This window comes from Pelodiscus sinensis, chromosome 19 (assembly GCF_052426305.1).
Source record: "Pelodiscus sinensis isolate ZL-2025 chromosome 19, ASM5242630v1, whole genome shotgun sequence".
Lineage (NCBI taxonomy): Eukaryota > Metazoa > Chordata > Testudines > Trionychidae > Pelodiscus > Pelodiscus sinensis.
In genome coordinates, this window is record NC_143070.1 from 8,702,028 (window position 1) to 8,728,861 (window position 26,834).

General features: G+C 59.8%; 1 protein-coding gene across 1 annotated transcript; it reads left to right on the forward strand.

The window, feature by feature from the left end:
- The first annotated feature begins 216 nt into the window (after positions 1–216).
- Positions 217–14,945, forward strand: LOC149522148 (E3 ubiquitin-protein ligase TRIM39-like). Its single transcript, XM_089771485.1, has 2 exons — positions 217–415; positions 12,891–14,945. Exons 1-2 carry the CDS (start codon positions 217–219, stop codon positions 13,478–13,480), a joined length of 789 nt encoding a protein of 262 aa, XP_089627611.1. The 3' UTR covers positions 13,481–14,945.
- The last annotated feature ends 11,889 nt before the right edge of the window (positions 14,946–26,834 follow it).

The following is a 26,834-nucleotide window of genomic DNA, read 5'->3' on the forward strand; positions in this document are numbered from 1 at the left end:
GGAAGGAACCTACTTCAGCCCCAGGGAGCAGACAGGCCCTCAAGGGCAGAGGTGAGGGCTGGGCAGGGACAGAACTAACAGCGGGACTGGGGACAGGCAGAGGTGAGGGCTGGGTAGGTGTCTCCCCAACAGGCACCAGGGGGAGAGACTGGGACGCCGGCCACCACGTCCCCCTGGCACAGCAGGGGTTGTGGCCATGTTTGGTGCAGCGGTGTCATGGCGCAGCCTCCAGCTGCCAGTGCAGAGCAGCCAACAGGTGTCACTAGAGGGCGCTGTGCTCCGGTTGCTCAAGCCATGTCACACAAGGCATTTGGTTCAGCATTCCCAGAGCAAAAGAGTCTTCCTCAGTATCTCAGACATCCCTGTAACGAGTTTTACTGCACTCAGTTCAGGAGCAGTTTGAAAAGCTCTCTATGTATGTGGATGTAACCCCAAGGAGATGACCTGGATTCCTGGGGCTCTGTCTGCTGGCAGCTCAGGGACAGGCGCAGGGAGTTTGCCTTGGCTCCCCCTCCCTACCAGGGTCAGAGTCTGCCCAGCAACCCATAGGGAGTGAGATGCCCCTCCCAGGGAGTTCAGGAGGAGATGGAGGAGCCATTGGTTGGAGAGTCTGGAGGCAGCCCGTGAGACCAGCCACCATGGTCAGCTCTGCCCTGTCTGCTGGTTCGGGGCTGCTGCCTGCTGTGTGTGTGTCTGAATGCTAGGCTAGGAGATTATAGTTTGAATTTTGGTGCAGTTGTGTGGCCTGAATCCCTTTGTGGTGAGGGTAAATTCCGGAATTGAAGCAGCCTGATTCCTGCCTGAAGAGGATCCCTGCCAGAAGAGAGCAGCCCCTCTGCAGTGACCGAGTCATCTCTGAACCTGAGGCTCATCCATGGAGTGTGTGAGTGCAGCATCTTTTAGTTAGTAAGTCAGGGAATTTGGGGATTTTATTACCTGCTGCATATTAAACCTGTGGGGGATTTACCACCTTCTCCCACTTGTGAGTCCTTTGGACTGTACTGGACCCAGTCAGCCTGTGATGTAGTGGGGGTACTTGCTGGGCTGTGGTGACCCCTGCTGTCTGGAGCAAGACCCAGCAGGGAAAGCCTCACTAGGCCAAGGTAATGCCAAACTTGTTGAACCAGTAGCCAGACACCCCCCATGGAGAGGAACAAAGGAAGGTGGAATGCTGCCCTGGCTGGGGGGCAGGGCTGCTAGGGGGTTAGTTAGTTCCTGGCTGGAAGGCAGGGAATAAGGAGCTGGGGAGAGGGCTGAGACTCCCCTATCTCAAGGGGGGGCACTGAGGCCTCTTAGCCCCAGTTCCTGTGACCAGATTACATCTGTGCTGCGCTGTGCTGGAGGAGCAATAAACCACCCTCAATTCCACTGGCTGGTGCAGTCTGTTTGTGCCATTTCGGGGTGCAGGAGACGGGGAACCCCCAACGCGCCGTCACACTGGTGTCAGGAGCGGGATCCACTGCACCCCATGGATGAAGCTCCCAGCGGCAAGCGACAAGGCGCCGTAGAAGCAAGAGCCCTGGAGCCAAGCATGCTTGAGGCAGAGCGAAGTGGTTCCGGGGAATCGTGGGGCGCTGCAGCACTAGACTGGTGAGTCTGCACCAAGGGGACCAGCGGGCAGATGGCCTACGCCCAACTCTTGAAGGCAGAGCTGGTGGGGCTGTGCAGAGAGAGGGGCTTGCCTGTGCGGAAAGCAACCAAGGCCCAACTGATTACCCAGCTGGAAGATAATGACCAGCCACAGGGCCAGGATCTTGTCCCCAGGGGAAGCAGCCAGATCCCCCCTGAGAGTGTGTCAGGCTCAGAGAGGGGGAGGAGCACTGGAACCCAACGGAGAGATGAGACAGCGTCTCCCGGGAAGCCTGCAAGCCGTAGCCCATCTAGGGCAGGGGCCAGCCCAGCGGAGCTGCGGCGGCTGGAGATCCAGCTGCGGATGAAGGAATTGGAAGTACAGGACCGAGAGAAGGAGCGCCAAGACCGAGAGAAGGAACGCCAAGATCGAGAGAGGCAGCGACAGCATGAGCTGGCCATGGCAGAGCGGAGAACCTGCGGGGCCCCGGCTGCGCCAAGAGTGGATGGGCCCCAGGGTCCCGGGGCTGCCAGGCGCTTGGAGAGGCTCACAGTGGCCCAATTGAAGGACGTGGGCGACATAGACGGGTTCCTCAGCTCCTTTGAGAGGGCCTGTGGGCTGCAACAGGTCCCCCCAGCTGACTGGCTATAGGAGCTTGTCCCCGCACTGAACCAGGAGGCGGCCGGAGTGCTCAGTCAGCTGGAGTTCCTACAGCCAGGTGATTACAACTGAGTCAAGGAGGCCCTGCTGCACAGGTTCGGGCTGACCCCCGAGATGTACAGGAAGAAGTTCCGGGGGGTACAGAAAGGGCCACGGTAGACCTATGTGGACCTGGCCTCCCGCCTGGCGCGATACTGCCGCAAGTGGGTGTCTGGAGTCGGAGCCCAGACTGCAGAGGAGCTGCTCAAGCTGGTCATGATGGAGCAGCTCTATGAAGCGTGCCCACCCAAACTGAGGCTGTGGCTCAAGGACCGGAGACCAGAGAACCCCCAGGAGGCCGGGAGACTGGCGGATGAGTTCATGGAGAGCCGGTCCGGGGGTGAACGGGAGTCCCGGAGAGAAAGAGAATCGCGCAGAGACCGGTTCTCGGTGGAGCAACGGAGAGAGGCACCTCCGAGGCGAGCCCCAGGGACCAGGACCAGTCATTGATACCCCAGAAAACCAGCCAGGGCCCGGGCAGAGCCGACCCGAATGGGCCCACAGAACCTAACTTGCCATCGCTGTGGGCAACAAGGCCACAAGAGGGCTCAATGCACCAGGCGCAAGAACAGGTCCCATGACCTGGGACATTCCAGGGTTAACTGGCTGGGGCGGGAGGAAGGGCAGGCTGCCCCAGTGGCAGGGGCTGGCCAGCAAACCTCCGCTCGGGGAGGGGGGAAGGATGCTCAGTGCACCTCCCCTGGGAGGTCTGACCCTCGGGAGACAGATTTATCCGTGCACCGGGTGGGGGCGGGGCGGCCCCTACGGAGGGACTGCCTCGTACCCCTGGAGGTGGATGGTAGGAAGGTTACGGGTTTCTGGGACACGGGGGCGGAGGTGACGCTGGCCCGGCCCGACATAGTGGCCCCAGACCGTATGCTACCCGACACTCAGCTGACACTGAGGGGCATAGGCGGCACCCCCTTTAAGGTACCCGTAGCCAGGGTGCATCTGAAATGGGAGGCCAAGGAGGGCCCCAAGGAAGTGGGGGTGCACCCGCACTTGCCCACCGACGTGCTAATGGGGAGTGACCTAGAGGAGTGGCCAGACGGACCCCACAGGACGCTGGTCACCACCCGTAGCCAGAGCAAGCGAGGGGCTTGCGGCCCGGAACTCGAGGAGGTTCCCCAACAGGGGGCCCAGGGCCCCATCCCAGCAGACCTAGAGTTGGACCTAGGCAGTGGGGGGAACCACGGCCCTGTCCCAGCCCCAGCCGCTGAATTCCAGGCGGAGGTGCGAGCGGATCCCTCCTTGCAGGCCCTGAGGGACCGGGCTGACCTGGGTGCCGCTCAACCCCTAGGAGGAGATTGCCAGGAGAAGTTCCGGTGGGAGAGGGGATTTCTGTACCGGGAATGGCTTTTCCCCGGGACGGTAGGCAAGTGGGGGCTCCAGCGGTAGCTGGTGGTTCCCCAAAGGTATCGCCGCAAGCTGCTACACCTGGCCCATGACATCCCGTTCTCGGGACACCAGGGGATCCGGCGCACGCGGCTGAGGCTGCTCCAAAACTTCTATTGGCCGGGGATGTTTGCAGCTGTCCAGCGGTACTGCCGGTCCTGCGACTCCTGCCAACGAGTGGGGAAGGCCCAAGACAGGAAGAAAGCTGCATTGAGACCCCTGCCCATCATAGAGGAGCCTTTCCAGAAGGTGGCGATGGATATTGTGGGGCCCTTCAACAGAGCGACCCGGACAGGGAAGAAATACATCCTGGTGGTGGTGGACTTCGCCACCCGCTACCCCGAGGCCGTGGCCCTGCCCTCCATCGAGGCAGACACGGTGGCAGACGCACTGCTGACCATTTTCAGCAGGGTGGGGTTTCCCCAGGAGGTTCTCACGGACCAGGGATCCAACTTCATGTCGGCCCTGCTCCGGTGCTTGTGGGAGAAGAGTGGGGTGCAACACACCTGGGCCTCGGCGTATCACCCCCAGACCAACGGGTTGGTGGAGAGGTTCAATGGGACTCTGAAGCAGATGCTACGGACCTTTATGCACAAACACCCGCAGGACTGGGACAAGTACCTACCCCACCTGCTGTTTGCGTACAGGGAAGTGCCCCAGGAGTCCACAGGGTTCTCGCCGTTCGAGCTGTTATATGGGAGGCGAGTGAGGAGCCCCCGGACTTATTGAAAGACGAGTGGGAGGGGAAGGTCTCCCCAGAGGGTGAGCCGGTCGTGGAATACGTCCTGACATTCTGGGAAAGACTTGCTGAGCTCATGGGCCTGGCCAGAGAGAACCTGAGCAGGGCCCAGAGGAAGCAGAAGGTCTGGTACGACCTCATTGCACAGGCCCGCGCCTACGCTACCAGGGACCAGGTGATGGTCCTGATCCCCGTGCGGAAGAACAAGCTGCAAGCTGCCTGGGATGGCCCCTTCAAGGTGGATAAGCAGCTGAACGAGGTGAACTACGTGGTGGAGCTGACGGGACGGACGCGCGGCCAGCGGGTATATCATGTTAACATGATGAAGCCGTACTGGGACAGGGAGAACTTGGTGCTGGCCGTGTGTAAGCCCTGGGAGGAGCAGGGGGAGGATCCCCTGGTGGGCCTGTTCCCTGGGACCAGAGAGGACTCTTCGCTGGAGTCAATTTCCCTCTCGGACCAGCTCACCCCGGCCCAGCAGGCCGAGATCCGGGAGGTGCTGCGCTCCCACCAACAGCTGTTCTCCAACAAGCCTGGTCTCACCAGCCTGGCTGTCCACCGGGTGCAGACGGGTACTCACCCCCCAGTGCGCTGCTCCCCATTCAGGGTCACAGGGAAAACAGCCCAGGACCTGGAGAGAGAGGTCCAGGACATGTTGGCCCTGGGGGTGATCCAGCCATCCTCCAGCCCCTGGGCCTCTCCCGTGGTGCTGGTTCCCAAGAAGGACGGGTCGATCCGGTTCTGCGTGGACTACCGGAAGCTCAACGCCATCACGGTGTCCGACGCCTACCCAATGCCAAGGCCCGACGAGCTCCTGGACAAGCTGGGGGGAGCTCGCTATCTCACCACCCTGGACCTCACCAAGGGCTACTGGCAGGTGCCGCTAGACCAGGAGGCCACACTGAGATCAGCTTTCATCACACCACTGGGGCTCTATGAGTTCCTGGTCCTGCCCTTCAGCCTCAAAGGGGCGCCGGCCACCTTCCAGCGCCTGGTAGACCAGCTGCTGCGGGGAATGGAGAACTGTGCCCTAGCGTACATCGATGACATCTGCATCTTCAGCCAGTCCTGGGAGGACCACGTGGCCCAGGTCAGCCAGGTACTGGATCGGCTGAGGGAGGCTGGGCTGACCGTAAAGGCTGGGAAGTGCAAGGTTGGAATGGCCGAAGTGTCCTACCTGGGCCATAAGGTGGGGAGTGGCTGCTTGAAGCCAGAGCCGGCCAAAGTGGAGGCCATCCAAGACTGGCCTGTGCCCCAGACCAAGAAGCAGGTCCAGGCTGTCACTGGGATGGCGGGGTACTACCGGAGGTTTGTGCCCAACTTCAGCTCCATCGCTGCCCCAATCACAGAGCTGTGCAGGAAGGGGAGGCCAGACAGGGTGGTCTGGACGGAGCAGTGCCAGAGGGCTCTCTGTGCACTGAAGGGAGCCCTGGCCAAGGCCCCAGTGTTGGTAAATCCAGACTTCGACAAGCCCTTTATCGTGTTTACGGACGCCTCGGACACCGGGCTGGGGGCGGTGCTGATGCAGGCGGACGAGAAAGGGGAACGTCACCCCATCGTGTACCTGAGCCGGAAGCTGCTGCCCCAGGAGCGGAGCTACGCGACCGTAGAGAGGGAATGCCTGGCCATGGTGTGGGCTCTGCAAAAGCTGCAGCCGTACCTGTTTGGCCGGCGTTTCACAGTGTTCACCGACCACTGCCCCATGACCTGGCTACACCAGATGAAAGGGACCAACACCAAGCTGCTGCGGTGGAGCCTGCTCCTGCAGGACTACGACATGGAAGTGATCCACGTCAAGGGGAGCGCGAACATCATCGCCGATGCGCTGTCCCGTAGCGAGGGGCCCGAACTTCCCTAGGTCACGAGCGGAGTGACCCTGCTCAGTTCGCTCTCGGAGGGGGGAGAACTGTGACGTAGTGGGGGTACTTGCTGGGCTTTGGTGACCCCTGCTGTCTGGAGCAAGACCCAGCAGGGAAAACCTCACTATGCAAAGGTAATGCCAAATTTGTTGAACCAGATACCCCCCATGGAGAGGAACAAAGGAAGGTGGATGCTGCCCTGGCTGGGGGGCAGGGCTGGAGGAGAGTTAGTTAGTTCCTGGCTGGAAGACAGGGAAGAAGGAGCTGGGGAGGGGGGCTGGGACTCCCCTATCTCAAGGGGGGCACTGAGGCCTCTTAGCCCCAGTTCCTGTAACCAGATTACATCTGTGCTGCACTGTGCTGGAGGAACAATAAACAACCTCCATTCTACTGGCTGGTGAAGTCTGTTCATGCCATTTCGGGGTGCAGGAGACGGGGGACCCCCAATGCGCCGTCACATGGGGGATTTTAATTATCCCCATATTGACTGGATACATGTCACCTCAGGAAGAGAAGCAGAGAAAATTTCTCAATGGCTTAAATGACTGCTTCTTGGAGCACCTGGTACAGGAACCCACAAGGGGAGAGGCAATTCTCGATTTAGTCCTGAGTAGAGCACAGGATCAGGTCCAGGAGATAACCATTACAGGACCGCTTGGGAATAGTGACCATAATATAATAACATTTAACATTCCTGTGGTGGGAAGAACACCTCAGCAGTCCAGAACTCTGGCATTTAATTGCAAAAAGGGGAATTACACAACATTGAGGAGGTTAGTTAAACAGAAATTAAAAGGCACAGTGACTAGAGGCAAATCCCTGCAAGCTGCATGGAAACTTTTTAAAGACACCATAATAGAGGCCCAACTTAAAGGTATACCCCAAATTAGAAAACATAGCAAGAGACCTAAAAAAGAGTCACCGTGGCTTAACCACCATGTAAAAGAAGCAGTGAGGGACAAAAAGGCATCTTTTAAGAAGTGGAAGTCCAATCCTAGTGCGATAAATAGAAAGGAACATAAACACTGTCAAACCAAGTGTAAAAATGTAATAAGAAAAGGAAAAAAAGATTTTGAGGAACAGCTAGCCAAAAATTCAAAAAGAAATAACAAAATGTTTTTAAAGTACATTAGAAGCAGGAAGCTTGCTAAAAAACCTGTGGGTCCCCTAGACGATCGAGATATAAAAGAAGCAATCAAGGACGATAAAGCCATTGCGGAGAAGCTAAATGATTTCTTTGCATCAGTCTTCACAGCTGAGGACGCTAAGGAGATTCCCAAATCTGCACCGTCCTTTATGGGTGATGAATCTGAGGAACGGTTCCATATTGAAGTGTCATTAGAGGTGGTTTTGGAACAAATAGAAAAACTTAATGTCAACAAATCTCCGGGACCGGATGGCATTCATCCAAGGGTTCTAAAAGAACTCAAATAGGAAATTGCTGAACTATTATCTGTGGTTTGTAACCTATCCTTTAAATCGGCTTCCGTACCTAATGACTGGAAGGTAGCTAACATGACACCAATATTTAAAAAGGGCTCTAGACAAATTCTTTTATTAAAACTAATAAAAGAAAGTTCTTCTTCACACAGCATGTAGCCAAACTGTGGAACTCCTTGCCAGAGGAGGCTGTGAAGGCTAGGACTATAACAGAGTTTAAAGAGAAGCTAGATAATTTCATGGAGGTTAGGCCCATAAAAGGCTATTAGCCAGGGGATAGAAATGGTGCCCCTGGCCTCTGTTTGTCAGAGGCTGGAGAAGGATGGCAGGAGACTAATCACTTGATCATTGTCTTCGGTCCACCCTCTCTGGGGCGCCTGGTGCTGGCCACTGTCAGCAGACAAGCTACTGGGCTAGATGGACCTTTGGTCTGACCCAGTACGGCCGTTCTTATGTTCTTTTTCTTTTCCTTTTCTTTGTTTCTCCCCCAGGGAGGGGAGGGGGTCCGTGAAATTTTCATGGATTGAAAAGAGGTCCATATGCTTGAAAAGGCTGGGAACCACTGCATTGCCACCATGGGATGTTGCTTCTCCCCAGGTGTGAGAAGGGACAGGCCCAGCAGCCAGAGGAGATGGCTCCTGAACTGGAGAAGCGAGTCCATGGTTTCTCCCGGAAAGTTATTGCGCTGTCGGAGATGCTGAGGGAGTTCAAAGATACCTTTGGGGGATGGAGGAGGGGAAAGTGGGACGCTGGAAGGAGAATGGCGCAGGTCAATTGGTTCATAATTAGATGATGCTCCCATATAATTGCAGGGTGAATGGCACAGACTTGGGTTCCAAGACACTCAGGCTGATTAATTCAAACCCTTGTTTGTTCAGAAGCAGCCTTTGCAATTTCAGTGAGTGTGAGAGTGAGAAACGCCAGAGAGAGAGAAACACGCCCAGTTCCCTTCTCCTGGGGCATAGGCGAGTCATGGTGCATTTCTCCTGTGATAGCAGGATGACCCCCGACAGTATCTGACCTGTTAGAACCATCCAGATTATACCCGGATGAGTTCTGTTCCAATCTCCTTTGTGTTGGGGACAGTCAGTACCTTGTGTGACTTGTACATGGCTCACACAGGAACTTTGAATTGCTGGAGGGTTTTTGCTGCCCAAGCAATTTTCAAGTTACTCTCTTTTCTGATGTGCACGAATCACTTCTCCACAGGGGGGTTCTGGACGTCGCTCCCTGGCCTGGGCAGGTCACTCTGGGTGTCTGTGCAAACACCTTATGTGAGCAACACATCTGGGTCCTGCAGAGCAACTGAGAAACACGGCACTTTAAGAGCAAGGTCACTGTAGAAAACTTTTCCCTTATGGCAAGCACACGGCACACCAGGCCCAAGCGGAGCCAATCAGCATCAATGCTGGGGGGCAATAATTCTTGGTGGGGGCTACTACAAGATTTTGGAAAGTGGCCAAGGCCCACACTTTGCTATGGTGGGGGTGCAGGGTTTAGGGTGGGTGTTGCATACAGAAGGCCACACAGGGTAAGGGACTGGGGTGCAGGAGATGGTGTGGGGTCTGAGAGGGAGTTTGGGGAGGGAGCTGTGACCTGGGAGAAGGGGAAAAGGGGGGTGCAGACTGCAGAGGGTGTGGGTGGTGACCTGGGGCAGGGGAATGGGAGGAAGTGTGGATGTAGGAGAGGATTCTGGCCTGGGGGAGGGGTGTAGGAGGGGCTACAGGGTCTAGGAGGGAGTTATCACCTGGGACAGAGGGTACAGAGTGGGGGTGCAGGAGAGGCTGGGGTGCCAAAGGCAGCTCTGCAGCACCCCCAAGGCAGGCTGAGCTCCCTGCCTGCTGTAGCTCCATATCACATTAAACTGCAGACTGCTCCCTCCATGTGGCTCTAAGGCTTGTGCTACCCCCACCCCCAGGCCAATCTCTCAGTTCCTATTGGCCGGTTGTTTCCAGCCAATCGGAGCTGAGGGTTGGGCTGGGGGTGGGGAGATCACATGAAGCCCTCCCCTCCCCCCCCCCCCCCACTGCAGAGCCCAGAGCTGCAGGGACTGAGCTTTAAACCATGGCAGCTGCGTGTGCCTGAGAGTCCCGGGATTGGGGTCCCCAGGCCGGATTTGGGGGCTTGGTGGGCCAGATCTGGCCCCTGGGCCGTATATTGTCCAGCATAAATACCCAGGTTCAGTCTCCAATCGTGTAGAGAGCAACGACCCTGGTCCCAGTTCTCAGCACTTCCCCTACTAGCCAAGCCGAGGGAGAGAAGGAGACTCATGGATGGTCACAACCTTCTGGCCCAAATTCAGCAAAATCCCTTCGTTTTGGCCCCTGCGTCTCTCCCAGCCAGAGGGCTGCAGGGCGGGTGTCCCAGGGCCGGGACAGAGTGGCCCGGCGAGATACCGGGAATTTCCCCGTTGGCCGAAGGGCCGAATGGCGGCTGCTGAAGGAGGAGGGGGAAACCCGGCAAGCGGCTCCTGGAAGCAGCTGCCGGAGTTGTGGCTCTGCCCGGCCCTTTCTCCCCCATCCCCTCCCCACTCCAGAGGTATGGCGAAGGAGGGGCGGCGGGACAGTTACCTCTGCCCCCTAGTGCCGTGCTAAGGGGTGGGCCCCGGGCTGGGGTGAGTCCAGGAGCCTCCCTCTGGCTACATGCTGCTGCAGCTGAGCCAGTTCTCTTCAAACTGCAGCTGAAGCAGCCAGCTGGGTGGGTGTGATGGCGCGTTGGGGGTCCCCCATCTCCTGCACCCCGAAATGGCACCAACAGACTCCACCAGCCAGTGGAATTGAGGGTGGTTTATTGCTCCTCCAGGATACAGCACAGCACAGATGTAATCTGGTTGCAGGAACTGGGGCTAAGAGGCCTCAGTGCCCCCTTGAGATAGGGGAGTCCCAGCCCCCTCCCCAGTTCCTTCTCCCCTGCTTTCCAGACAGGAACTCCCTAACCCTCCTCCAGCCCTGACCCCCAGCCAGAGCAGCATTCCACCTTCCTTTGTTCCTCTCCATGGGGGGTGTCTGGCCATACTCCTTTGCATAGTGACTCATCCTGTTTTGCTGGGTCGTGGTACCCACGGCAGCCAGTGGAGGTTACCCCAGAGCCAGCAGCATAGAAACCAGCCAGGTACCCCCACTACGTCACAGTGGGAGGAGCAGTAGTTTTCAATCAAGGCTGCCCCCCCCCACCCTGATCTCCCCCAGCCAGCCCCGCTGTCCCCGACCCTTCCCGTCCCCTCCAGCTCTGCTTTCTTCCAGGTGCCCATCCCCCAATCTCCCCCGGCCAACCCCACTGCCCCTGAGTCCCCTCCGCCAGCTCTGCTTCCCGCCGGCTGCCCCCCCCCGATCTTTCCCAGCCAGCCCCGCTGCACCCGAAGCCCCCCTCCCACCAACTCTGCTTCCCCCCCCCTCCTCCCAGCCAGCCCTGCTCCCCTCCTGGATGGTCCCTTCCCCCCACCCCCATCAAGTGTGTCCAGTATTATTTTTACACTACCTGGTAACCCTAATCAAGGGGCTAAAGTGCCAAAAGCTGCTTTGATGCCAAAGTCTCTGCAGGGCCTGGGCCTAGGCACCGACAAAAGGCGGGAAGTGAACAAGGCCTGAGTGTGTCTGTGACGTGACAACCCGGCTCTGGGCTCCCCGTGCAAACCTGAATCTCCCCTCTCCTCCCCCAGACACTCTGCCGGATGCACTGGAGGGACCCCTCAGCCTGTATAGACCAGGTGAGCTGCCTCAGGCCTCGTGCCCCCCTCAGAGCCAGGCCTGCTGCCAGGCGCAGTGCGGTGCCAAAGGACAGGCACCGGGCAGGCTGTTTAGCACTGCTGGCCAGGCCCCAGCCATGGGAACAGAGCCACAAACTGCCCCTCCCCCAGCTTTCACCGGCACAGGGGCCTCCTCCTGCCCCCAAACGCCTCCTCCTGAGCCACCCCAGAGACCCAGCCCAGAGTCCAACCCCCCAGCCCAGAGCCCTTTATCTCCAGGGCTCCCCCAGAGCCCTCAGCCCCTCCAGCACCTGAACTCCCTGCCTCAGCTTGTACCCCCCCCCCCCGGTATCCAAAACCCTCAGCCCCCCCCAGCCTGGACCCCCCAGCTTGGAGACCTCCTACATCCAAATCTCCTCTCGGCCTTGGGCTCCCCTTGTTCTCTGGGGCGGGAGAGGTGGGGGGGTCCAAGTGGGGAGTTTCCCTTCCCCCAGTGACTGAGGGGCTGTGCCCAGCATGGACTCCAGGGCACTCGGGGATGTTGCTCTTTCTCCTGCCCCCGGCAGAGGACCCAAGAGTCCATGGGAGGGTCCCTGCTCTGCCAGGGGAAGGGATGGATCAGACCCCAGAGCACCAGGGCCCGGGGCACAGACAGGGGCAGTCCTGGGCCCATGGCAGGCACCTGGGGAGCTGCTGAGAGCAGAGCTCTGGTCCTGTTCCCCTTTTCCTCTCCCCCCGCGTGAGCTCAGCTTCTCTCTCCCTCCGCCCAGCCCCCACTGGGACCCCCCTCAGCTCCCTGGGGCCTCTCTTCCTTCTGTCACCCCTGAGTCAGCCTCCTGCCATGGCTGGGACAGAGACACCCCCGATCCCTCCGCACGGCGCCTGGGCACCCCCAGGGCAGGACTCGCCTTGTTCAGCCTCTTCCCGCCCAGCCCAGCTGGGGCCAGTCCCTGCCCCTCCCTGCTGGCTCTGCGGGGTCTGGGCGCTGGGCCGGAGGCTGAGCAGCCTGGTGGGGGGCAGGTCGGAGCTCGGCCCAGAGCCCCAGTGCGACGGGAAAGGAGCCGAGCCCAGACGTGCCGTGCGGGGGAGACGTGTCACAGGGGGAATCACAAACCCTGCCCATAGGCAGCTGGGACCCAGGGACATTTCAATGGGGAGGGGCCCAGCCAAGGGCAGGGCCTGGATTCAGCCAGCCCTGACCAGGCAGTTTCCATCTGGGGTCCCCGGCCCAGAGTCGCTTGTCCGCGGCCCGGGGAGAGGGGGGCAGATTCCCAGTGTCAGAGCCCCTCTGACCCCTTCTCTCTGCCACGGCCCCTCCCTGCCGGGGAGTGAGCTGCCCCTTGGGCTGGGCCGAGACCTCAGGGCTGCTCCCCACTCAGAGCCGGGCGCCCCTGGAGGCAGGAGAGTCCCTGAGTCACTGCCCAGCTGGGGCAGATTCTGTCCCTGACGCCATCGACCCCCCCAGGGCTGAGCTCTGCCCCTCACGCTCTGATTCTCCCCCAGCCAACGTGACTCTGGATCCAGACACGGCGCATCCCCAGCTCGTCCTGTCGGAGGATGGGAAACGTGTGAGACTGGGAAACACACGGCAGCCACTGCCCGACATCCAGGAGAGATTTGACAGTGTGTCCTGTGTACTCGGCCGTGAGGGCTTCACCTCAGGGAGACATTACTGGGAGGTGGAGGTGGGGGGTGGGCAATACTGGGCTTTGGGGGTGGCCAGAGAGTCTGTGAAGAGGAAGGGAGAGATCATTCCACCCCCCAAGGAAGGGATCTGGTCTCTGGGGGTGGCCAGACAGTCTGTGAGCAGAAAGGGAGGGATCAGCCTGAGCCCCAAAGAGGGGATCTGGGCTGTGGGGTGGTGGTGGGGTCAGTTCCGGGCTCTCACTGACCCTGCAACCCCCCTGCCCCTGAGCCCCCCCAGCAGGATCCGGGTTTGTCTGGACTGTGACTGGGGGCTGGTGACATTTATCGATGCTGCTGCCAAGGCCCCGATCTTCACTTTCCCGCCGGGCTCCCTCCCTGGGCAGAGCATCCGACCCTGGATCTGGGTGGGGTGGGGCACAAACACCGAGCTCCGCCTGTCTCCCTGACAGCAGCCCCTCTGGCCTCACACACCCCAGTCTGTGTGACCCTGGAGGACTCCCCTGTACCCAGCCCCTGGCTCCTCACCTCTATGACCCCTGGAAGCTCCTTCCCCTCCCTCCCTGCAGCTCCACTTAAGGGAGGTAGAAGAAACCTACTGCAGCCCTAGGGAGCAGACAGGCCCTGAAGGACAGAGCTGAACGGCGCTGCCTGGAATTGTAGCTGCCCAGAAAATCCCTGGCACGACGCTGCGAGCCCCCAGCCTGAGTGACGGGGGATGGGAGTGTCTGGGACAAGCCAGCAGGCCCAGCAGGGAGCTGCCTGAGCTAATCTATGGGGGGCGCTCACCAGGGAACATCACAGCAGCCAGACTGGGTCAGACCAGAGGCCCATCCAGCCCCGTGTCCTGTCGGCCCACAGTGGCCAGTGCCAGGTGCCCCAGAGGGAGGGAACAGAACAGGGAACATCCAGTGACCCCTCCCCTGTCACCCATTCCCAGCCCCTGGCACACAGAGTCTAGGTTCACCATCCTGGCTAATAAGTACTGAAGGATCTAACCCCCATGAATTTATCCAGCTCTTTGTTGAACCCTGTTAGGATGCGTCTCCACAGCAGGACTTATCTCAAAATTAAGCGACACAAAGTGAGCTACGTCAGTTTCATATCTTATTTCAAAATTGGGAGCGTCTCCACAGCACCTATTTTGAAACAGAGCTCTCTTCCTCCACCTTCCCTTATTCCTCGTACAATGAGGGTTACAGCAGTCAGAGTAAGAAGTCCTCCAGCGTAACAGTATTTTGACACTTTCAAAATACCTGCAGTGTAGACGTGGAATAAAGTGGCCGTGTAGACACAGGGTGACTGTGCGCTGTGTCAAGAAAAACTTCCTTTGTTTGTCTTAACCTGCTACCTATTAATTTAATTTGGTGAGTCCTTGTTCTTCGGTTATGGGAATAAATAAATAACTTTTCCTTATTCACTTTTTCTGCACTAGGCATGATTTTACAGACCTCTATCCTACCCCTCCTTTGTCTCCTCTTTTCTATTCTGAAAACTCCCAGTCTTTTTCATCTCTCTTCTTATGGGACCTGTTTCAAATCCCAAATCATTTTTGTTGCCCTTTTCTGAGCTGGGACATTTGCTCACCCCCCTGTATTCATTCTGGGGTAGATCTGTCCCTGCCATCACACCCAGCCCTTTGCATCTGATGAGAAACAGTCACATTCCACATACCCATTGTCCTGGCACCAGGGCCGGCCTTAGGCCGATTCGGTCGATTTCGGCCTGTGCACCTAAGGGGGCCCTGCGCCCCTGAACCCGGAAGTGCTGGCAAGTAACTATTCAGAGCCGGGGGCCCTGCTCCACCAATATGTGGAGCTGGGTCTCTCCCCTGGCTCTGCCTGGAGTGGGCCCGGCCCCCCCTGCCAGCCCCCCTGCGCATTCTCCCACCCTGCCCCCAGAGCATCCCCCTCAGCCCCAGACCGTCCCTAACGTGCGTGGCTCCCCCTCGCCATGTGCAGCGTTGCAGGTGGGCGGGGCCCCGGCGTGCTGTGACGTCACATCCCGGGAGTTTAAAACTCCTCGGAGGAATGTTGCGTGGCTGCCTCTGGGTTCGGACTCCGGGGCCTGAGTGCTAGGGTTGCCAGGTAGATCCCGCTAAAAAACTGGACACGCTTGTCCGGGGGGGTGGGAAGGATGTTCTCATGTCCTCGGCAGGCCTCTGCCTTCTGCGCCCGACGTGCCAATTCAGGAACAGCCTGGGCAGTGCGGAGCCGGCACGGCTTTTCCGTTGGCCGGTGGGAAGGGGCGAGTGAGTCACTCTGCTAGGGGCTGTGGGCGGGAGGGAGAGGCAGAGGATAGGTAGGGGCGGAGTAAAGCAACCCCTTGCCTCGTCCTTCTGACTGCTCCAGCACAGGGCCATGTGAATGGGGACCCCGGTTAGCCAAAGGATTCGGGGGGAGTGTCCTCCACCCAAGAGCTGAGTTCAGTCTCTCAGGTCCAGCTCAGCCACTCCCATGGCTCGCCCAGGTAAATGTCCCCCCTTCTGCCCCAGGATTTTACATTCCTCTCTGCAGCTGCTCCCCTGGCAAAAGGCTGCAGGTCTGGTTTCTGCCTCTGGGCGGGGCCTGCGGAGGGAGGGGCCGCAGCTGTTTCTGCGGAGCCAGAGAGGAGGGAGACCCTGGAGAGCGGGTGGGAAACGCAGCCCAGCCCCCCCCCCCCCCCCCCCCCCGGTAAAGCCCCTCTCGGCAGCCCTGCTCACGGGGACAGAGCAGTGTCACACGGGCGCTGCAGGTGAGATGGCCCCAAACCACCCCTCCCCCCCCCCGCAGCATGGACTGGAGTGAGGGGGCTTTGCCTGCCCCGGGGGAAGGGGCCTCGTGCTGCAGGGTGGAGCCGCCGGGCTGGGTAAATCCCAGGCTGCTCGCAGAGGGGACACGGGGAGGCCAGTGGCACTGGAACCGGGGGAGGGTCGGACAGGCTGGGTCTGGTCACTTTGGCTCCCACCCCCTCCCCTTCCAGACCCGAGCGGCCGTGCGAGGTGTCTGCACACGGGCTGGTTTGCAAGTGCCGTGTCTGTAGGTTTGTGCCCCCTTTGCACTGGGAGCTGTGGGGCTGCGGGTGTCTCTGAATGTCACCCTGGCGCTGTGCAGCGGGGTCACACCCCACACAGAGCGGCATCAGCCCGGCCTCCCCGCTCGGGGCTCCAGCCAGGGACATGAGCTGTGCCCCAGCCCCAGGGACAGACCAGGGACGGCAGCGCTGGGCCAGCAAACCAGGCAGGGCCTGTGCGGTGAAGCTTGTTTGGGACACAGGAAGTACCAGCCTCTGGCACAGAATGGAAAAGGCCCCGGCAGCCCCTCGGCTTGGTCCTCGCTCCTGCACCTCCCTCGGGAGCAACCCGGCTACAAACCTGCCTCTGAGGGGAGCAATGGAGGAGAGGGGGGATTTGGGCTCCTGTGGGGGAGGGGACCGGAACAGGGGCAATGGGCCACCCAGGCCCAGCACTGGCAGGGGAGCCTTTCCCGTGTTTAGGGACCAGCAGCCTCCAGAGCCCTGCCCCAGCCGGCCACTGTCTGACGGGTGCACGGCCCCGGGCACGACGGCCGGTGTCCCCTTTGGGCCCCGCTCCCAGGCAGAGTCGGCAGCCACAAGGGGTGGGTCAGTGTCTGGGGCTCCCCTGCTCATGGGCCCCAGGACAGGCCTCCCTCCCCAGCCACAGCAGGGCCGGTCCTGGACTGGGTTGGGCCAGAGCAGGGGAGACACAACAGGTGTGAGAAGACCGACCATGGCTGGGTTCACACCAGGTAGAGGGGTCTGCCCGGGTAGGTCTGGGTCTGGGGATTCGGGCTAGGAAGGGGTGACCGGCCCATGGAAGATCCCAGCTACAGCAGGATTGGGACCAAGGGTGAGGGAAGGGACATGTCCAGGCACCCACAGGTCCCGGTGTATTGGCTGCAGCTGGGTTCGGGCTGGGAGCCCCCAAGCCCTTCCTCCCTTCTCTCGCTCTGCCCAGCCAGGGGAGGGAAGAGACGCTCCCCTTGGAGCCAGAGTCCAGCCAGCCCCCGAGGGTCACTAGCTGAGCGCCCGCTACAGCCCTCGCTCTGCCGGCCGGGCTATGGAAGGGTCTGTGGGGGCCGCCACTGAGCAGGCAGCTCAGGTTTAATCCTCAAGCACCAGCACAAACCCTGCAGCCAGGCCCTGTCACTTGCCTCCGCACAAGCTCAAAGGGGAGGGGGAAGCCCTGTTAACTCAGGGTGGGGGGAGGAGACAGGAGGCCCCATCTCTCCCATCCTGGCTCTTTGTTTCTGTCACGGGCTGTGTGGGGGGGTCACCGGCCTGCACCCCCATCCACAGCCAGACGTGACTCTCAATTGGAAGTCGAACTGAAGGTTTATTTGAAACAAAATACAGGACTATGTAGCACTTTAAAGACTAACAAGATGGTTTATTAGGTGAGGAGCTTTCGTGGGCCAGACCCACTTCCTCAGATCAAATAGTGGAAGAAAATTGTCACAACCATATATACCAAAGGATACAATTAAAAAAATGAACACATATGAAAAGGACATGTAGCGCCCCCTCTCCACCTGGTTACCTTCTTTTAAAGCCAATCTCCTTTCAGGTTCGGATGGATAGGTCTGGGTTCTTCTGGATCCCGCCACCCACTCAATTTTATCCTTTCTGATTGATGTACTTGGCGGTGCCTCCACCCCCCTCACTCCTTCCTAGCAGGGTCACCAGGGCAGCTTGGGAGGAAAATTCTAGCCCAGGATAATCCCCACGTATTTGCCAGATAGTTGGAGACTCCCAGAAAATAACACAAACACATACACTATAATAAACACAGTTATATTAAACAGGAGACAATTATAACAGAACAGGGTAAAACACTATTTTTAGGGTCACCGGTGCCCAGCAACTGTAAGGTCAGTGTCCCTTTGGTACATGTACTTTGTTGGTGCCTTGATGACTGTTGACCACACAATCCTTCTCTGCAGTGGGTTAGCAGTGGGGCTGACTAGGTCCAGTACAGCCCAAAGGACTCACAAATGGGAGAAGGCGGTAAATCCCTCCACAGTTTAATAGGCTGCAGGTAATAAAATCCCCAAACAAATTCCCTGCCTGACTAACTAAAAATTGCTGCACTCGCACACTCCATGGATGAGCCTCAGGTTGAGAGATGACTCAGTCTCTGCAAAGGGGCTGCTCTCTTCTGGCAGGGATCCTCTTCAAGCAGGAACCAGGCTGCTTCGGTCCCAGAATTTCCCCTCACCGCGAAGGGGTGCAGGGCTCAAGATGCAGACCCCACAACTGCACCAAAATTCAAACTACAGCCTCCCAGCCCAGCATTCAGACCCACACAGCAGGCAGCAGCCCTGAACTTGCTGCTAGAGCTCAGCTGACCATGCAGTGACTCTCTCACCCAGGGAGCTGGAGCCAACTCAGCCTGGCCGGGGAAGCCTCCCAGCAAACTCCACAACTGGGAATCAACAGTGGAGACATAAACCCAGCTGAGGGATCCTGCCTTCCGGTCCCTAGAGGCTAGTTCTCAGGGGGAACCCTGCATGCAGGCCTGGGGTTCACTAGCTCCCACACAGCCAGTCCTCCCCTTTCCCTGGCTGGCTCCAGACTCCCCTCAACAATGGTCTCTCCTTCCCCCTGGGAGGGGCATCTCACTCCCTATGGGTTGCCGGGCAGACTCTGGCCCTGGTAGGGAGGGGGAGCCAAGGCAAACTCAGAGCCTCTCCCTGAGCTGCCAGCAGACAGAGCCCCAGGAATCCAAGTAATCTCCTTGGGGGTTACACTAATCAAATTTCAGAACAGAAAGGGGATGGGGGGAGGTAAATATCTGTGAGCTAATGATATTAGAGGTGATAATTGGGGAAGCTATCTTTGTAATGGGTACGGTAATTAGAGTCTTTATTTAAACTTAAGTGTAAAGTGTTGAATTTGAGCATGAATGACAGTTCAGAGGATTCTCTTTCAAGTGCAGTCTTAAAAGGCCTTTGAAGCAGGATGCAGGTGATCAAGTCGTTGAGACAGTGTCCTTTCTGGTTGAAATGGCAAGAAACTGTTTTTTCTTTGTGATCCTGTCTAATGTCTGTTTTGTGGGCATTGATCCTTTGGCAAAGTATCTGAGACGTTTGTCCAATGTACATAGCAGACGGACACTTTCGGCACATGATAGCACAAATTATATTTCTGGATGCGCAGGAATATGTGTTCTTGATCTTATAACTCGCTTGGTTAGGTCCAATAATGGTATCAGCAGAGTGACTATGTGGACAAAGCTGGCAACGGGGTTTATTGCAAGGGAAGGTACCAGGGTTGGTATTAGTGTGGTATTTCCTGTGGTTGTTGGTAAGAATCATCTTGAGGTTAGGTGGTTGTCTATAGGAGACTATGGGTCTGTCTCCCAGAGCCTCTCGGAGTTTAGTATCCTGTTCCAGGATAGGCTGTAGTTTATAGATAATGTGTTGGACAGGTTTAAGTTGGGGGCTGTAGGTGATGACAAGTGGTGTTCTATTGCTGGTTTTTTTGGGTCTGTCTGAAGTTGATGGTTTCTACGTATTTGTCTGGCTCTTTCAATTGGCTTTTTTATTTCTCCGGGTGGGTAGTTGAGATTTATAAATTTCTCCCTGCCCGCTCCTCTTGGGAATGTCGGGGGAGATTTCGCTGGGGGCCAAGGAACCGAGAATTCTCTAGCTCCGCACGACCATGGCCCCCGACCCCACTTACCATCCACATTCTCCTGGGCGCTGGGTGCTGCAGGGAGTGTCTGACCCCCCGGATCAGCTCTGGCTCAGGGCGGGAGGACTCCAGCCGGGTGCGGTTCCCCCTCGGCCTGTGGCTGGACAGGACACAGCAGGGAGCAGTGACCCTGTCGCCCATTGCAGCCTGGCCCTGAGAGCTGGGCCCAATGTGGGAGGGTGCAGGGGGAGCCCCTCAGCAGCCATGGAGAGAAGCCAGGCGGGAGGGCAAATTGACCCTGAGCCTCGTACACCCTGTACCACCGGGTCTGGCGGGGGGAGGAAGTGGGGGGGGGGCTCTGTCTGTGGGGCACAGACTGGCAGTTAGTTGGGGATGTGGGTTAGGAGGTAGAAAGGGGGCTCTATTTGTGGGGCACAGACTGGCAGTCAGGGACATAGGATAGGTGCTGGAACAATGGGCTCCCTAGGGCACAGACTGGCAGTTAGTCAAGGATGTGGGGCATGGGCTGGCAGAGGGGGCTCTGTGTGTGGGGCACAGACTGGCAGTCTGGGATATAGGGCAGAGATTAGCACAGACTGGCAGTTTTTCAGGTACATGGGGGGTTGGTGACTGATAATAGGAGACTAGCTGGTCTCGTGGGGGTGTCTGGGTGGGGAAGTTTCTAGGCTGCGGGAGACGGGGGGTGGGGTTTGGACGGGGGGCACAGGCAGTGCTGGGCTGTGTGTGCACTGGTGACACAGGATGCAGAGTTAACGGGTAGAAAATCTTCACCCCCTGGCCTGTGTTTCAGGGGCAGCTGGACCAGCCGACGTGGTTTCTGGTGCTTCCTTTGAGCATCCCCCCGGGAGCAGGTCGGGGCTGTTGTGTTCACTAGTCTGATGATGACGATGATGATGGAGGAAATGTTGCTGTTCAGCTGAGTATGAGCAAAAGCAACACACACGCCCAGGAGAAACCACGTCCTAGTTCCAGTGCCCAGTGCACCCCTCACATCCCTCTTCTAGCCTCTAGGCCTGGTGCGACTGGGAACCTCTCCTGGGACCCCCCTCTCTGCCCCTGTGCAGAGTCCTAGAATCACTGGGCTGGAAGGGCCCTGAGGAGTCAGCTCGTCCTGTTCCTGCTCAGAGCAGGGCCCAGCCCAACTCACTCACCCCAGCCAGGGCTTTGTCAGGTCTGGCCTTAAAATCCTCTCAGGACAGAGATTCCCCCCCTTCCCCAGGCCTCCCGCTCCAGCGTTTCACCAGCCTCAGTGAAATCGTTTCCCCTAATACCCACCCCAGAGCTCCCCAGCTGCAACTGGAGACAGTCGCTCCTTGGGATCCCCTCTCTGGCCATGGACAGACCCTCTTAGGCCTCTGCCTGGCCTGCATCCTCTGCCTCACACACCCCCAGCACAACCGGCTGTGAGCCCCAGGCCGGACCTTCCTCCTCAGCCCTCGCTCTGGTCACACAACAAATGGCCTGGTAGCACTTTACAGACCAATAAAACATGCAGGAGGGATCATGAGCTTTGGCGGGCTCAGCCCCCTGCTTCAGATGACCGGGGGCTGGGGGGGCATCAACCCTGCCCTGAGAATCAGCCCCCCCGTCCTGCTGGGCCTGCCCCCCGAGGGAGCGGAGTAGAAAAGCCTCTGGAGCCGCTCAGGCCGGGCCGACTGCAGGAGGAGGAGGATGCGCAGGGAGCTCCGGGCCCAGGGGAGCCGAGGGGGCAGGAGCCTCCAGCAGCAGCCGTGGCCAGGGAGGCCCTCGGACGGGCCGTGCCCACAGGCCGCGTGAGGGGAGAGACGCCAGGGCTGCTAGGAAGAGGCCCAGGGCGGGGATTGTTCCTGGGGGCTCAGCGTGTGGCGGTCGGAGTCCCTGCTCCTCGGCCAGCAGGGCCCAGGGCTTGGGCCCAGGGACACGGGGGCTCAGGCGACTGGGCGGGAATGGGAGCGTTTGTGCTGCCAGCTCCCATCGGCGGCCCTTGGACTGACATGGGTGGGAGGAATTGGACCGGCTGCCCCGCGCTCCGCAGAGGGAAACGTGGGCTCCCCAGTGCTGAGCTGCTCCAGACAATTCTTTCCCCGCCGTGTGGCTGGGGGCTCCGGCCAGAACACGCCTGCTCCGATTGACCCCTCGTTGGGGGGGGAAGGGCTTGTCAAGGGGTCAGATGTGCAGAGCCCGTGAGGGTTGGGTGGATGCGGCTGCCCCCCTCTGCAGAGTCCAAGTCGTGCAATGGGGGATTCTCCATCCCTTGCCATTGCTGAGCCGAGACGTGAGGGCGTCAGTAACAGCCACGGCGAGTGGGGCTGGGACCGGAGGGGTGGGGAAGGTTCTGGGGTCTGCAAGGTGCAGGAGCTCAGATCAGATGAGCATGATGATTCCTTTGGCCCTTCAAATCTGAGCCCATGAGACCGGCCTCTGGGCTGCTCTGGGACTCCTGACCCCAGCTGTGACCCACAGCCCCTGCTCTGCCTGCTAGTCATGACTGCTCCAGCCAGGAGTCTGGAAGGGCTTTTCCTGGGGAGAGACTGTTGTCATGGCAACAGAAACTCCCCTTCTGTGCCTGTGGGCTGCATGCACCGCTCTGTCCCCACAGGCCCTGGGGTGTAGCCTCCCCCTCAGCTGTCACAAGAAAAGTTTTTCAAGTCCTCTGGTTTGCAGAGAATGGCTGAGACCAACCCGAGCATGTGCTTAAGGGCAACAAAGCAAAGCTCGTACAATCAATGATCGGGTTATTTCTCTTCAATCTCTTTATTTTAAACCAGTCTCACATTCTTTTACTTGGCTCCTGAGGTGGGTGGAGATTTTGGCATCGAAGGAGCATCTCTCGGACACCACGAATCACTTCTCTTCCCGGCAATGCAGGAGAAGGCAGCAGGGACTCCAGAGTCAACGGGAGGCTGGATACGTCTGGGCTGGCCCCAGTGGCCGGCAGACACAGAGTTTTGGGCCTGGCTGAGCAGCAGGTTTCTTTTCACACCCGTCGGTTCCCAGGAGTCTCTGGCCACTCCCTGCCGTGGGTGCTGCTGCGTGAGCCTGGCCCTGGCCCTGGCCCTGGGCGTTCCTGGCCAGGCCCTCCCTTTGCTCCTCCACTCTCCATTCAGGCAGATCTCTGAGTTGGGGAAACCTCCCCTGAGAACCTGCCGCCTCCTCCCTGGAAGTGGTGGGAAAGGGGCTGCTGGGAACTCCTGGCCGTGGTGGCCCTCGGGGTCGTAGAGGAATCCCCTAGTGCAGCGTTTCTCCCCCTGAGGGTCCCTGCCCAGAAGGGGGGGGCAAGGCGAGGGCAGGAGGGTCGCTCACGGGGGCACCGGACGTTTGGGCTTTCCCAGCCGTGGCCTCGTGTTCAGTCCCCAGGTCCCCATCCCGGCGGAGTTTGGAAATAAGAAGAAATGTCCCTGATCTCTCCTGGCCTCCCCAGCTGGGCGGCTGGAGGGGCAGCTGCTCTCTGCCCCGAACCTGGCCAGCAGCGGCGCAGACGGAAGGGTGGCAACGGCATCGCTGCCTCCACTTCTCCTGCGCTGCTGCTGCTGCTGGCACTGACCCCACAGCTGGGATCCCGCTCGCTCTGGCCACCCAGCTTGGAAGGGAGCGATGCCCCCAGCAGGGGGGCAGAGGGAAGGATGCAATGGCAGCCACACCCCCTTCCTTCTGCGCTGCTGCTGGGAGCGGAGCTGCCCTCCGAGCTGGGCACCTCCCCTGTGGCCCCTGCTCTGTGGTCCCCAGCGGAGAAGGCAGCCCTGCCAGCAGCAGTGCGGAAGGAACGGTGGCAACAACATGCCAGGCCACCCTGCCTCTGCGCTGCTGCTGGGGCGGCGTTGACTTCTGAGCTGGGGGACCCGTCAGTGACCACCCCTCACTCGCTGCTCAGTGGGGCCCCCTCCGATCTGGGCCCCACAACAGCAGCCGCTGCTCTGCTGCCGCCCAGGTCCAAAGGCAGCGCCACCGCCTGCAGCGGCACAGAAGGAAGGGCTGAGATACCAGACCAGGCCTCCCTTCCTCCTGTGCTGCTGCTGGTGGTGACTTTGCAGCTGGGTGTCCTGCCAGCATGGGCCTCTCGCAGGCTACTCCGTGTGGCAGGCCAGGCTGCCCCCAGCAGCGGCACAGGAGGGAGGGCGGCGGTCGCAGACCTTCTGTGCTCTGCTGGGTCAGGCGGCCTTGTGCACATGGTGCCTGCGCTCTCTAGCTGCCCAGCTGAGAAGTGAGAGGCACGGCCAGCAGCGGCACAGCAGGGAGGGCGGCGATATCAGACCAGCTCCCCTCCCTCCTGCGTTGCTGCTGGCGGTGGGGTTGCCATCCAGGTTGGGCACCTGGCCCCTTGTAACTGCCCCCAGCCTCCCCATTAGTAGGCAGTGCCATGACCAGGAGCAGTGCAGAGGGAAGGGAGGCACCGCCACACCAGGCCGCCCTCCCTTCTGCGCTGCTGCTGGTGCTGGCGCTGCCTTCTCAGGTAGGCACCTGGCCAGTGGCCCGTCTCTGGCCACACACCCAGCTGCAGCACAGGAGGGAAAGTGACAACAACAGATCTCACCTCCTGCCTTCCGCGCTGCTGCTGGCAGCCGTGTGGCCTTCCGAGCTGGGTGTCCTGCCAGCAGCCACCGCTCTCCAGCCCCTGGCGCGGAACGTGGGGCTGCCCCCAGCCGTGGCAATGAAGGAGGGCGGCAGTCACAGAGCAGGCCACGTTCCTTCTGTGCTGCTGCTGGAGCCGGAGTTGCTGCCCTGGCCATGTGCCCGACCCATTGCATTGTTTCCCAGCCGCCCTCCCCTTAAAATGCAGCGCCCCCACCTGCAGGGGTGCACAAGGAAGGGAGGCAAAACCACGCCAGGCCTCCCTCCCTGTGCACTGCTGCTGGGGGTGGTGCTGCCTTTCCACCCGCCCACATGGGCAGAGGGAGCTGCCACCAATGGGCGCAGAAGTCAGGGCAGCGACGCCATCGAATGCCGCCCTGTGTTCTGCGCTGCTGCTGGTGACCCTGCTGCCTTCCGAGCCAGGTGCCTGGCCAGGGGCTGCCGCCCTGCAGTGAGAGTGTTAAGGACTAGCTGACTAGCTGACAAGCAAATGCTTATTGGATAGTCACGTCGACTCGGCAGTTCCCCCCTTACTGCCTCTATCAGGTAGAGGTGGCAAAGGGGAGGGAACAGACGGGACTTCAAAGCGGCAGCGCCACATGGAACCCGGAGTCAGCTGGGGGATCCCAAGCAGACCCCAGATTCCGAGTGGGGCTGCTGCTTTGAAATGCCAAGCGGTGACTGGGATTAGCAGTCCCCAGCTGACCTCGTTTCCATGCAGCATTACCCCGGAACCCGTCATCAGCTGGGGGCTCCCCCACTGATCGGGAGGGTCCCCAGCTTATCCTGGGTTCTGGGGAAATGCAGTGCGGAGCCGCTGACCCCAGGCTCTGCCTGGCATTTGGAAACTTCAGCGCCGCATGGAGCGCGGGGTCTATGGGGGACTCTGATCCCCCGCGGACCCCAGGCACCATGAAGGCTCTTCTGTTTGAAACGCAGAAGAGCCTCCGGATGTCCCTGGCTGTGCATGTTCCAACCCCCCTGGGGCCCTTGTACATTTCAAAGTGCCCATCAGTTAGTCGCGTTGTCGCACCAGGCTCACCCTCCCCTCTGCGTGGCTACCAGCCACGGCGCTGACTGTCCGGCTGCCCGGCGGGAGAGGTGGCGCCGTCGCCAGCCGTGGCAGAGAAGGACGAGGAGTAGCACCGTCCAGGGCCGCCCTCCCTTCTCCACTAGGGATGTCAGACAGGGAGTCATTAAATAATCGGGGCACTGCATCAAGCCGTAGCAATTCCATGGTTATTCGAGAGTTGCCGGGCCAGTGCGCTTCTGCCCCAATCCCGGGGAGCCCCTGGCCACCCCATGCTGCTGCCTCTGATAACGAGGCAGCAGTGCAGGGTGGAAGCAGCCCCTGTCCACAGGGCATCCGAGCTCCCTGCAGACGGAGGCTGCACCTGCATCCCACGCAGCAGCCTCTGTGTGCCGAGAGCTTGGGACAGTCCCGGACAGAGGCTGCTCTGCAGCGTGAGGGGCAGGAGCAGGCGGCTTTAAAGAGCTGGTGCTCATGGGGAACCAACTCTTAAGCCAGCTACCCCGGAGTCCCAGCTCCTGCCTGTGCCCATCCCCCCCTTGCCTCTGTGGGAGGCAGCAAGGGGGAAAAGGGGGCTTCTGCAGAGGTGGCATGGGTGGAGAACCTGCTTAAAAGGTGGCTCCCCGCACATACCAGCTCCTGTCTGCCCCCGCCACATACTGCTACCTCTGATAGCGAGGCAGCAGTGGGATGGGGGGGCCGAGAAGTGGCTCCATGGGAATTGATACACATGGGGAGCTGTCTTAAAAGCCGCTTCCCGCGTGCACCAGCTCTCACCAGCCCCCCTCGCCCTCCGTGTTGCTGCACCTCGATCAGCAGCCGCACAAGGGTAGGAGGCCAGGCAGCTCTGTGGCATCTGGTGCTTATGGGGAGGCAGCTTAAAATCCAGCTCCCCCAGACACCAGCTCCCAACTCCCACCCCTTGCTGCCTCTGATAATGAGGCAGCCGGGGGAGGGGTGCGTGGAGTCGACAGGATTAACCACTAAGCCCAGGCGTATCGGTTAATCGTGTAGCCGACGACACACGTTGACATCCCTAGTTAGTGCAGCCGCTGGCGCCGGTGCTGCCCTCTGAGGTAGCCCCTGGCCAGTGGCACCCAGTCTCTGGTCACCCCGTTTGGGAGGCAGGGCTGACACCGCCGCGGTGCTGAAGGAAGTGCTGCAATCCCGCCCCTCCTGCACCTCCTGCTGCACCGCTCTTGGGGCAGCACTGACGGCCGAGCGGGTGACCAGAGTCGTGGCTGCTCCTGGGGTGCCAAGCTCGGAAGACAGGGCCACCGCCAGCAGTGGTGCAGAAGTAGGAGTGACACAACACGGAGCCACCCTGCTTCTGTGCTGCTGCTGGCAGGGACGCCGTCCTCTGATCTGGGCCCCGGCCAGCAGTCACCACTCCCTGGCCACCCAGCTCAAAAGCCAGCCCCATACCCTGCAGAAGGGGACGAGCCAAGACTGTATCTGGGCTGCGGCTGGGCGTGGCGCTGATTTCTGAGCTGGGTGACCTGCCAGGGGCCACCGCTCTGCTGCCACCCAGATGGAAAGGCAGCCCCACCGCCAGCAGCGGTGCAGAAGGA